The sequence below is a fragment of the Nelumbo lutea genome, chromosome 1 (assembly GCF_056320005.1).
Source record: "Nelumbo lutea isolate HS-2025 chromosome 1, American lotus-T2T, whole genome shotgun sequence".
NCBI classification, from domain to species: domain Eukaryota; kingdom Viridiplantae; phylum Streptophyta; class Magnoliopsida; order Proteales; family Nelumbonaceae; genus Nelumbo; species Nelumbo lutea.
In genome coordinates, this window is record NC_142684.1 from 183,803,504 (window position 1) to 183,817,560 (window position 14,057).

At 34.0% G+C, this 14,057-nt stretch overlaps 1 protein-coding gene across 1 annotated transcript; it reads right to left on the minus strand.

The window, feature by feature from the left end:
- Positions 1 to 1,692: 1,692 nt before the first annotated feature.
- On the minus strand, positions 1,693 to 3,990 carry LOC148879717 (pentatricopeptide repeat-containing protein At4g18520, chloroplastic-like). The gene has a single exon (XM_088975145.1). It carries the CDS (start codon positions 3,988 to 3,990, stop codon positions 1,693 to 1,695), a length of 2,298 nt encoding a protein of 765 aa, XP_088831271.1.
- Positions 3,991 to 14,057: the final 10,067 nt, after the last annotated feature.

Here is a 14,057-nt window from a genome sequence, read left to right on the forward strand (position 1 = left end):
ATTTACCGAAATGCGAATAGGGCCTAGATGGAATAGTTATTTATCCATATAGTAGATGTATACCACTTACCATGATACCTAGAAAAATAAACTTTCCTTGGTCCCCACATAAATCTGAAAAAAGAACATGGAATTCTTGGTCAATAGGAACCAAAATCCTATTGACTAACTTTCCCCCCTCTCAAAATCCCAAAAGAAAACACCCCCAAGGTTTATCTACAACTCCGATTATAACGTGATTTTGGTAGTTCATAGCTGCAAAAGACCTGGTAAATGGTCGAATATATGTTGTGCCATGACTTGTGCTCCAGCCTCCAGACGGTCAAGGTGAATCCGTTTCTTACTTTTGTTAATTATGGAAATACAACGGACTGGGTTTTAGAAATAAAATAGAACAGTGTTATGTTTTACATCCCAATTACCAAATCAATTAAGGGTATCAATGGATTAGATTTGGATTGGACCCTGTTCAAATCAAAATTATTTGAACCAATTGGACAGATCAATAAAACATATTGAATTTGGACCAGCCCATACCTAATAATGGTCCAATGTTCAAAGTATTTATTAGATTTGAATTGGACTGACTCAGATTAAACCAATATCTGGTCCATTGACATAAGATAAGAATATGGGTGCCAATGGAGCAGGTTTTTGTTGGACCCAATCTAAATTAAATCTAATTCGAACCGTTTGGACAGTCCACAGCCGCATGATATTATTTATATATTTAACTATATATATGCATCTTTTATATCATATCATATTGTATAATGAATATAAATATTATAAACTGATACAAATATTATATCTTATGGAATTAATATAAAGTTTTATATATACAAAGCTTAATTAAGATTTAAGCCCAAAGCGCGAAACGGCCCATACAGACACAGGCTATAGCCCTTACTATAGGCATATAACCTAATTAGTATCCTAAATAAAGATAAACAACTAATGAGAATTGATGCATGCAGCTCAAGTGGGCCTTACTCATTTGGACCATAGGCCCAAACTTGTATTCATTTGACCACCCAAACTCACTGAAGTTTGCCGCACCAAGAATGACGTAGACATAACTAGGTTGAACATCTCAACATCATCTCTATCAGAAATTGCTTTTGGATCCATCATCATCTATATCATAAACTGATGCCACGTGGCAACCCCTGAGACCGGGCATTTTCCAAATAAACATCTGACTATTTGAGCAGTACTCACTTGTTATTTGTACGAAAGAAAGATGAGCTACTGACAATTTGACATGGATCCCGATTACTTGTCGACAACAACATACAAATTATACGACATACAAACATGTCCTGTCAGTGATATCAATTCTACGAAAGCGCTACAGCTGTAAATATCATAGTGTCTGGTTTATTGGTAAGAGGGGCACCATGATGAAACCTCTCCACCATACCCTAACTTGAGACTGAAGAGTTGAATGCTCCATATAGATAACCGTGAACCGCCGGCAGATATATATTTTCCGAACTTTGTTTTCATTGTTACGTATTCATGTTGTACACAAGTAGATGCATAACATACAAAACTACATGCTATAGTTTCCTTTTGCAACCTCTCTGCTTTGGAGCTTTGCAGGAGGGGTTTGTCCACTGCCCAATGCCCATACATGATAAATCCCCAGATCATGGAATTCCAAATCAAGGTACGGAGCTTTTCTGAATATTAGATCATACTACCACATTCTAAATACATATTCATGAGAACAGCTTGAACAGATGGTTCCCTCTCCAGTCCAGTCGTAATTGAGAAGCCATGGATCTCTTTTGCAATCCCCAGCATTCCCAAGTTGGCACAAGCTGTTGAGGCAGCTATAAGAGAAATTGGGTCAGGTTGGACACCTGCCTGAAGCATTTGGGTCCACACTTCTAGTGCTAAATCTGCATTGCCGCACTTTATGTAGCCCAACATAATCGATGTCCAACTAACTACATCCGGACTTAAGTTAGTTGATCTCATTTCATGGAAAAGCTTGTAAGCCTCATGCATCTGCCCACATTTAGCTAAACCCGAAATCATTCCATTCCATAATACCAAGTTTGTTTTGGAGGTCACAGCAAAAAGCTTCTGTGCAGAATCCAAAGCATTTGACTTGATATACATCTCAAGGAGAGCACTGGTTACGTACTTGTCCTGGGTTTTCCTTCTTATAATCCATCCATGTATGGATTTTCCAATTCGAAGAGCTCCCAGAAGAGCACAAGCATGAAGAATGCAGGAAATTGCAATTGGATCCACCTCGACCTCACGGATTCTCATAAAGCGAAAAGCCTGTAGTGCCTTGACCCCTTTGCCATTTTTGACATGTGTAGAGATCAGTGTGTTCCATGAGCAGGAGTCCTGCTTACATATTGCGAACTCTGTTTGACCTAAGAGCTCCACTGCATCACTAAGTTGCCCTGCCTTTGCATAGCCCTTTAAGAGGCTGTTCCAAGAAAAAGAGTCGGGCAGAAGGCCAAACGACTGCATAAGGTCTACTGTACCCAACGCTCCATTCATATCACCTTCTTCGACATAGCAGTTGATCATCAGATTCCATGAAACCAAGTCCAGCTTCAAGGGTTCTGCTTGCAGCTGTTGTAGTAGTTCCTTTGCTTCCTTAATGTCTCCATTCTTAATGTATCCAGAAATTAAAGAGTTCCATGAGACAATGTCATTCTTTGATAGGAGGGGTTTAGCACAGTCTAGCCTCCCACATTTAGCATACATGTTTACTAGAGAAGTACTTAGAAAAGTTCCATTTGAAAACCCATTTCTGATCATATGACCATGGATTTCTCTGCCTTGTCTGATAGCTTGCAGGCCAGAACATGCCTTCAGACTTAGAGAATATATGAATTTGTCTAAAACCAAACCAGAACTTTGTATCTCTGAAAACAAATTCAAAGCTTCAGCAAAATAGCCTGAATTCACGTACCCTCCAATAAGGGTAGTCCAGGAGATGATATCGGGCTCCAGACCCACAATCTTCATCTGTTGAATGAGTTCCAGAACTTCCTGAAAATATCCATCTCGAGCCAGAGCAGAGATTAATGCATTACAAGAGATCAAATCTGGTTTCATTCCCATGGATTGCATCTTGCAGAAACAGTTCAATGCTTCTTTGGAACATCCATGGGCTGCATAGCCTGATATCATTGTGTTCCAAGTAATCAGATTTAATTTCAACCCCACCACTGCTTTCATTTCCTCAATCAATCTAATGAATGCAGGAAACTCTCCAGCATCACTATAACCTTTCAACATAGAATTCCATGATGCAATATCTCTGAGATACATCCTATCAAATAATTTACGAGCATCATCGATACGACCCCACTTCCTATAAGCGTCAAGCAAACAGTTGTTTACAAAAATATCAGATTCATATCCACTCCTATAAGCAAACCCATGAACCTCCCTTCCCAATCTAAAATTACATGAACCAGCACAAGCTTTGACAATATTACTTAAAACAAACCCATCTGCTCTCACATGGGTACCACTAAAATCACGAACAAGGTGCAAGGCATCATCGAACTGACCATTTCGACAGAACCCAGTCAGTATCACAGACCACGTGTGCAAGTTCTTATCGTTAACAGCATCGAATACCTGTAATGCAGCATCCAGACTACCGCATTTAATGAACATGTCGATAATTTTCGTTCCCAAGTAACAACTCCTGTGCAAATTAGAACCCTTCATGTGGCGGTAAACCTCGTTGGCAAGAGACAGATCTCCTACGGAGGCAATTGAAGAAATCAAAAGCTCGTACATACGAAGCCTCTCTGGATATAAAATTGGTTTTTGAAACAAATCAAGAGTACTAACAGCTTCTTTTAATCGATTCTCCGAGCAGAGCCTCACGATGTTGGGAAAAAGTTCTCCTTTACCAGTGGGCTTGAGAATTCTGTTCGGAGACCCATGATGGGTCTGCAAATAAAGGGGGTTCCTAGGGGTTTTGATAATTGCAGAGGCCATAAGCTCTGCAAAAGTTCGGAGCTTGAAACAACGGAAATGCCCATTACGAAATTATCTTTGCTTTGTTGGAGGAGTTGGATAGGGAAGAAGACACAATATGGAAAGGATTTGAAAGGTTGGGAAATTGCCACTTGCGGATGAAGTTTTATGAAGCACCGGGTCACAAACTTCACCATCGGTCCATCACCTCACCATAGCCTGCAAACGGATCGGATAAGATCCGGATATGGTATATATCCAAATCTGATTCGTATCCGTTTATATTTGGATTATAAGCGAATCTATCTCTCGGATTGCGGATTCGAATCGCATCCGGATTGAATAGAATTTATAAATTAAACTGAAAATAATCAAAATGTTAAATATATATTATTAATAAAATAAACCAGCTTTAATATTGTACTAACGGCCCCATGCGATGCATGGAATGGGGCACTCCTCCCTGTCCCTTGTCCCCGTAGTCAAGACATTCTAACCCATCTCTGCCTCATCCTTGGTGGTGGGGCGGATTCGAGGCGAAGCACCCATTCCCTATCAGGGATAGGGAATCCACAAATTTTCCCCACTCCAAGGCAACCGCCTAAAAATAATCTAATTTGTGAATGTTTCACAAATAGGATTATGGGAATTTGGGGGTATTGTAGAAATTGGATTATGACAAATTTGGGGTATTTTATAAATAGAATTGTGGAATCCTAAGATTATAACAATATGAGGAAAATTTAAAGATATTTTAAAAATCAATATTAAATCTACTGATAGTTTACTAATTTACCATTGGGTTTGGGGAATTATATGCAAATTCCATCCCTGATTTGGAGTAAACATATTTTCCCCGTCCCCACCCTATCTCTTCACCATCCCTATTTAAAATTTGAGAAAACTTGCCCCGTTCGGGGTGGGGCAAGGTAGGGCCCTAGTTTTACAGGGAAAATTGCCATCCCTATAGTTCTAATAATTTTCTATAGTTAATTAACAAATAGTAAATAAAATAACAATAAATTATTATATTGTATGATAATTTGAAAAGTTAATGAAATTGTTGTTAATTAGCAAAAATGTATAGTAAACTAGTTATTTACAATAACAATAAATTAATGTGGCTTAATGTAAATTATTTAATTTTTAAGCCTAAATTGTTTACCATTAACCAATGAGATGTAATTATAGTAAATCATTAATTTTAATTAAAAGTAAATCATTTGTTGTTAATTAATGTAAAGCCAAGAGTGGTCTAGACTCTAGACCTGTGTGGATAGATTTAATAATTTTTCTAAATTATTTCATAATTATTTATTAAAATAAAAATAATGGATTGTTATTTAAATAAATATGAAAATTTTCTAATATATTAATTTCCTAAAATTTTAATAATTATTTAGTTGAATAATAATAGTGGACTATTATTTAAATAGTTTTGGAGAATATTTATAGATTAATTTCCTAATTTTTTAATTATTATTTATTAAAAAAGTATGGATTATTAGTTAAAGAGTTTCATTGAATTATTTGATAATTTTAACTATAATTATTGATTTTATAGAAATTAGTAAATTACGCCAATTAGTAATATCTTTTATGAATAAATAATTATTGTAAAAATTTAATGAAAATTTATTAAATTACAACGATTAATGTAAGTTCTGCTAAACATTAAAAATTTGAACATTTATTAATTAACCAATGGTTAGTTTTCATTAATGGTTGGTCATTTTCGAGTGATCAACTCACTAATTCGACTAGATCAGTTTGGCTAGCCAAACAATCTCCAAACGAACTGAATTACCTAGTGAATACTCCTAATTTCAGCTAAATTAATAGTCTAACCTCTAAAAAATAACAATAATTTAATCTCCAACAGTTATTGAAAATTTATAGCGAAAATGCACAATTCTTGAAAATATATTTATAACAAAAATAAAATAAATAACTAATAAAAAGCTTTAATACTTCTAAGTTATTTAATCTACTTCCACTATTTCAATAATATTTATTTCATCATTTATTTATATTTTATATTCTTATTAAAGTTACTACAGAATTTTGTAATTTAATCTTTTTTTTTCTAAATAATGTTTAAAATATGATTTAGTATTCAATTTTTATATTGAAAAATAGTATATAAAACATAAATAATACCCTACCCCACCCCAAATGGGGCAAGTTTTCTCGAATCTTGAATAGGAATGGGGAAGAGACAGGGTGGGGATGGGGAAAATATTTTTGCTCCAAATCAGGGACAGGGAAGGGACGGGATTTGCATATAATTTCCCAAACCCGATGGTAAAATAGTAAAATATCAGTAAATTTAAATTGACTTTTAAAATATCTCCAAGTTTTTCCTCATATTCTTATAATGATCCTACAATTCTATTTATAAAATACCCCAAAATTATCATAATCCAATTCTTAAAATACCCCAAATTCTCATAATCCTATTTATAAATATCGACAAATTAAATTATTTTTAGGTGATTGCCTCGGGGTGAGAAAAATTTGGGGATTCCCCATCCTCGATGGAGAATGGGTGTCTCACCTCCAACCTGCCCTGCTACTAGGGACAAGGCAAGGAAGGGGTAGAGTGTCTTGACTACAGGGGCAAGGGACAGGGAGGGGTGCCACATCCTGTGTATCGCTTGGAGCCCCACTAGTTATAATTACTTTTGTGCTTTTGACATTTTTTAAGTTATAACATAATTTTGTAGTTTAATCTATTTGTTCTTTTTGAAATAATATATAAGATATGACTTAGTTATTAATATTATTTGATTGTTTAAATAATACCATTATTTACAATTTTAAAATATTAATTATTTATTAAAATTAATAATTCCTTAAATCATAATTTATGCTTTTATTACATAATTATTTTTCTACTCTTAAGATTTTTTTTTAATTTATTACATAATTCCATTATTTTAACTATTTAAAATTTAGTTGTGTTAAATCTTTCATTATTTAAATATTTAAATAATATGTAAAATATTTAATCTTTTTTATTTAATTTTTATTTATTTAAAGTTATTATGTAATTTTAAATATTTTGTTAAATAGTTATTTATCTATTTTTAATATTTTGTTATTTAAATATTTTTTATTTATGTTTTTAAAATATTATTTATTTATTAAATTGAATAGTCCATAAAATTATATTTTATATTCTTATTACATAATTTCATTATGAATTTCAAAAAATTATAAAATTATTAATAATATGAATATTATTAAACCTATTGTAATTATTTTTTGTGTTTTTAATAAATATTTTAAAGTTATTAATATAATTTCATCATAATGTTTAAATAGTTGTTAAATGTTTTAATTGAAGCTTTCTTTAGATAGATATAGATGAAAAGTAGGGAGAGGATAAATTGGAATTAGAGATAATTTATGAGATAAATAGGATTTAGGGAGAGAGAGATAATTTAGGAGAAAGTGGAGGATAGTTAATTTTCAGATAAAAATAAGAGGAAAAAAAATGAGATAAGCCATATTAGGTGTCAACTCATAGTGCTTCTAGAGGGAATCTTGCACCTCCTCTAGAATTGTTCGGTTTGGGTAACGGAAGCAAGGAGAGGACTGCTGACATGGCAAGCTCTACTTTAGTCAAGCCCAATGACTCTTTACTAAAAGCAATACATTCAAATCAACTTACTAATTTTAAGTATATATTAATGTGCAATTTGAATCGAATTGGATAATATGTATCGGATAGAGGTGACCAATATTCGGTCCAATTATAACAAATCAATTCGGATCAGTCTTGATAGGATCGAATCATGTGGAACCTACCAAATCGCCAACATGGTATACATGGTAGAGGGTTTTAATTGAACAATGTGGAGAAATTATTGGTTCCTACTTGGTTGGAGGAATTGTATCCTATCAAAAGCATTTTTAGCTAAAATATAGGGTTTTTAGGTTAGAAATTACAGATTTAGGAATTTAGCGTTTGGAGTTTAAGTTTGAGATGTAACTTGCGAGTGCTCCAAGCTCCCAAATTGGTTGGTGCCACATAGAAGAAGGTGTGTGCATATGCAGCAAGGAAATGTAGAAGTTGTCCACTATTAATAAAAGCAATGTTTTTGAACCGTTGTTGACCCGGATGGTTGGACCATTCGGATTGGAAACCGTCCAGGCAACCGGTTCTGTTTTACCCCAAGCCTGGTCTTCGGTCAAAAACCATTGAATTAGTTAACGAATCATTGACCCAGAGGGCTTGACCGTTGAACCGTTCGACCCAGAGAACGGTTTGCGGTTTATTAAATAAGAGCAAGATTCAAGAATGAAAAGAGAAATCTCTCATATCTTAGATCTTAGAAGAGAGAGAGAGAGAGAGAGAGAGAGAGAGAGAGAGAGAGAGAGAGAGAGAGAACCAGTTGAGGGAGATCTCAAATCTGAGATCTATCGGATGTGAGAGATAGTGAGAGAGATCTAAGAGATTTGGGAGAGAAGGATAAGATTTTAGATGATAGATCTGAGAGAGAGATTTGAGACTAAGAGAAATCTCATATCTACTTTCATTGTTGTCATCATCGCCACTCCTCCTCCTCTCTTATTCTTCTTCTAAATCTCAGCCATCAACAGTTCCCACACCTTTCTCATTAGTCAATCCCTTTTTCTCTTCTATTTATATGCATCTTACCCTAATATTCCAATCTAATGGGTAAGATGACATATCAATATTTATAATAATTAAACCGTTTGACTTGGACGGTTGAACCGCTTACCTGGAAACCGGTGGCCAAAACGGTTCCGTTTCTGGGTAGATTTTTAAAACCTTGAATAAAAGTAACCAAATAGTGGCTTGCAGTTGCATGTGTACTCCTCAAAGGAATCAACTTACGAGCATGTCCCTTGAAAAACAATAGGGCAATTTACTTAAACTACCCCTACTATTTAGCTAATTGACTAACTCCATTCTTACTGTTTAGCTATTGTTTTAAAGTACTCTTAAGTTTTCTAACAATTATCTAAAACCTCCCTTGCCATTAATTTTCCGTCAAACTTCATTTACATGTGACATCACGTGAGTGGTAATCATTTTAAAATTCCTAAAATACCCTTATTATTCACTACCATTGTTGGAAGTTGCAGCGGTGGCGGTGATTTTGGTAAAAAACAAAGTTGAAGGGAGTGGAGAAAACCTTGATCCCTTTTCCCTTTGTTTTTCATTGTAAAAAAAAACCCTGTTGCAGTGGCGATAATGATTTTATCATCGGAAACTCTATGTTCCTCTGGAAGTCAGAAACCCTTGTGATGCTTTTGCCGGTAAGGGAGATGGAGATGATGAGGGAGATGGTGTTCCACCCCAAACCCAAATTGAAGTCATTTTGGGATTGCTCATCTGAACTAAATGCTCGAAGACTGAGCACTATTGTCGTGGCAGGAGATGGCGGCTAGTGCAACTTCCAAACGGCAATAGTTTTGTGAGAAGGAGGTGAAGAAGCTATTCCGAGCTATAAAGCATGCTTGCAGTTTTTTTTTTCTTTGATAATTTTCTAAAAGGTTCGACCATGATACCCATAAAAATTTAGAATCAATCAACCGATATCATAGAAGTGGTAACCCATCAGGTGGTATTCATCAAAATTCATTTGGGGGGAGGGGGTTGATTAGTCAAAGCTCTTCCAATGTATACCTTACCGGCATTGTAGATAGGGGTGCTCATTGTGGGCCTTTTCTCAAATCAAAGCAGTGTATCGCTTGTAGATAGGGACAAGGCAAGAATGGAGTAGAGTGTCTTGACTATAAGGACATGGGACAGGGAGGGGTGCCACATCCCGTGTATCGCCACTAGTTATAATTACTTTTGTACTTTTTATATTTTTTAAGTTATAACATAATTTTTTTATTTAATTTATTTTTTCTTTTTGAAATAATATATAAGATATGATTTAGTTATTAATATTATTTAATTGTTTAAATAATACCATTATTTAAAATTTTAAAATATTAATTATTTATTAAATTTAATAATACATGAAATTATAATTTATACTATTATTACATAATTATTATTCTATTCTTAAGATTTTTTTTTTAATTTATTACATAATTTTGTTATTTTAACTATTTAAAATTTAGTTGTGTTAAATATTTCATTATTTAAATATTTAAATAATATGTAAAATCTTTAATCTTTTTTATTTAAACATTACTCCTTTAAAGTAATTATGTAATTTTAAATATTTTGTTACATAATTATTTAATTTTTAATATTTTGTTATTTAAATATTTTTTATTTATGTTTTAAATTATTATTTAGTTATTAAATTGAACAGTCCATAAAATTATATTTTATATTCTTATTACATAATTTCATTATGAATTTCATAAAAATACAAAATTATTAATAATTTGAATATTATTAAACCTATTGTAATTATTTTTTTTTTGTTTTTAATAAATATTTTAAAGTTATCAACATAATTTCATAATATTTAAATAATTGTTAAATGTTTTAATTGAAGCTTTCTTTAGATAGATATAGATGAAAAGTGGGGAGAGGATAAATAGGAATTAGAGATAATTTAGGAGATACATAGGATTTAGGGAGAGAAAGAGATAATTTAGGAGAAAGTGGGGGATAGTTAATTTCCTAATAAAAATGAGAGGAAAAAAATGAGATAAGCCATATTAGGTGGCAACTCCTAGTGCTTCTAGAGGGAATCTTGCACCTCCTCTAGAATTGTTCGTTTGGGTAATGGAGCAAGGAGAGAACTGTTGACATGGCAAGCTCTACTTTAGTGTGTGTGTATATATATATATCATTGATAAAATATATTAAAAATAAATTTTATAAATTTGAACCAATGACTCTTTACTAAAAGCAATACATTCAAATCAACTTAGTAATTTTGGTATATATTAATGTTCGATTTGAATCAAATTGGATAATATGTACCAGATAGAGGTGACCAATATTTGGTCCAACTATAACAAATCAATTTGGATCAGTCTTGATAGGATTGAATCATGTGGAACCTACCAAATCGCCAACGTGGTATACATGGTAAAGGGTTTTAATTGAACAATGTAGAGAAATTATTGGTTCCTACTTAGTTGGATTTGTATCCTATCAAAAGCATTTTTAGCTAAAATTTAGGGTTTTAAGGTTAGAAATTATAGATTTAGGAATTTTGGGTTTGGAGTTTAGGTTTGAGATGCAACTTGCGAGTGCTCTATCAAGCTCCCAAATTGGTTGGTGTCACATAGAACAAGGTGTGTGCATATGTAGCAAGGAAATGAAGAAGTTGTCTATTATTAATAAAAGCAATGTTTTTGAACCGTCGTTGACCCGGACAATCGAACCATTTGGGACCAAAAATCGTCCAGGTGACCGGTTCCGTTTTACCCCAAACCAAGTCTTCAGTCAAAAACCGTTAAATTAGTCAACAAACTGTTGACCTAAAAGGTTTGACTGTTGAACCATTCGACCTAGAGAATGGTTTGTGGTTTATTAAATAAGAGCAAGATTCAAGAATGAAAAGAGAAATCTCTCAGATATGAGATCTGAGATCTACTAGAGAGAGAGAAATCAGTTGAGGGAGATCTGAGATCTACCAGATGTGAGAGATAGTGAGAGATCTGGGAGAGAAGGATAAGAGTTTAGATGACAAATCAGAGAGAGAGATTTGAGACTGAGAGAAATCTCAGATCTACATTCATTGCCACCGTTGTAGTTCGTCGTTGCTATCACCACTACAACCGACCTCCTCCTCCTCCTCCTTCTTCTTCTTCTAAATCTCAGCTATCGACAAATCTCACACCACTTTCATTAGTCAAACCCTTTTTCTCTTCTATTTATATGCATCTTACTCTGATATTCCAATCTAATGGGTAAGATGGCATATCAAGATTTATAAATTAAACCGTTCAAACCGTTTGACCCGGACAGTCGAACTGTTGACCCAGAAACAGATGGCCAGAACGGTTCCATTTCCGGGTTGGTTTTTTAAACCTTCAATAAAAGTAACCAAATAATGGCTTGTAATTGCATGTGTACTCCTCAAAGGAATCAACTTACGAGCCTATCCCTTGAAAACAATAGGGAAATTTCCTTAAACTACCCCTACTATTTAGCTAATTGACTAACTCCACCCATACTATTTAGCTATTGTCTTAAAGTACCCTTAAGTTTTCTGACAATTGTCTAAAACCTCCCTTGCTGTTAATTTTATGTCACACTTCATCCACATGCGACATCACGTGCTTGGTAATCATTTTAAAATTCATAAAATACCCTTATTGTTCACCACCATTGTTGGAAGTTGCAACAATGGTGGTATTTTGGTAAAAAAGAAAGCTAAAGGGAGCGGAGGAAACCCTAATCCCTTTTTCCCTTTGTTTTTCGTTGTAAAAAACCTTGTTGCAGTAGCGATAGTGATTTCGTCGTCAGAAATGTGTTCTCTGGAAGTCAGAAACCCTTGTGACGCCTTTGTCGGTAAGGGAGATGGAGACGACGAGGGTGATGGTGCTCCACCCCAAGTCCAAATTGAAGTCATTCTTAGATTGCTCATCTGAATTGAATGCCCGAAGACTGAGCACTGTCACCATTGCAGGAGACGACAACTAGTGCAACTTCCAAATGGCAAAAGTTTGGTGAGGAGGTGAAAAAGGTTGAAGAAGCTATTCCGAACTATCACCGTTGAAGTCATTCTTGGATTGCTCATCTAAATTGAATGCCCGAAGATTGAGCACTATCGCCGTTGCAGGAGACAACGGCTAGTGCAACTTTCAAATGGCAAAAGTTTGGTGAGAAGGAGGTGAAGAAGGTTGAAGAAGCTATTTCGAACTATAAAGCATGCTTGCAATTTTTTTTTTTTTTTTGATAATTTTCTAAAAGGTTCGACCATGATACCCATAAAAATTTAGAATCAATCAACCAATATCATATAAGTGGTAACCCATCACGTGGTATTCATCAAAATTCATTTGGGGGGAGGGGGTTGATTAGTCAAAGCTCTTCCAATATATACCTTACTGGCATTGTAGATAGGGGTGCTCACCGTAGGCCTTTTTTCAAATCAAACCAATGGTACCATTTTTTGGAAAGCTGGTAATCGAAACTGAACCAAAGCCAATTAGTTAACCGCTGGTCTGGTTCATCAGTTTTTTGATTTTTGGTTTTCATTTTATTATATATAATAAATATTATAAATTATAAATATATATTTATAATATAGATAATATAAAATCTATATAAAAAATATAAATATAATATAATATATGTATACTAGTCGATTCAATTAACCACTGATTTTTTATATTGGTTAATCGAAATCGAACCGATACCTTCGATTTTTCCAAATTACCAAACCAAAACTGAACTGCCTGGTTCAATTAACCAAAATTTTTTATTCGATTTTATTGGTTTGATTCAATTTTTTGGTTATTTCTTGCTCTCTCCTAATCGTAGATTTATTCTTTTCTCCGTTTTCATTTCCTAAAATTTACATAGCCTGGGCCTTTGGACAAGAAGGCCCAAGCCATTCAAATTGGGCTGGACCTGCTCAAATTTTAACAAATTCTTAATCTACTCGCGCTAAGTTCCCTATCCATTTTCCTTTTTTAAGTTATATGTTGATGCCCTATTATACATTCTCTGATTCTCATACTCATTTCCATGGATCCGCTTCAAATGACACAATGCTCAAAATGAGTGGTGTAGGGCATGGTTCAAAGTATCAATATAATTGTTACATAGATTATTACATACATACAGATATACAAAAATAAATAGTAATTATAATCAGTATTTCCATTATTTCATATTCACATAAGGGGCCCGTTTCGTTTGCTTCCTGAGCCAAAATTGGAATTAAAATAATCTGGAATGAGATTTAATTTCCAAGAGACGGGAAGGGAATGACCATTCTCTTAAATGGGAGAATGCCATTCAAACAAGAATGGGAATGGGATTCTGATTCCACCCAACCAAATGGTTGAATTCAGAATGGGTCATTTCAATTCCAATTCCACATCTCTATTCCTACAAACTAAACGGGCCCTAAACTTCTTCTCTATTTATAAGTTAGACCGTTAAGAGTTGCGCATACCTAAAG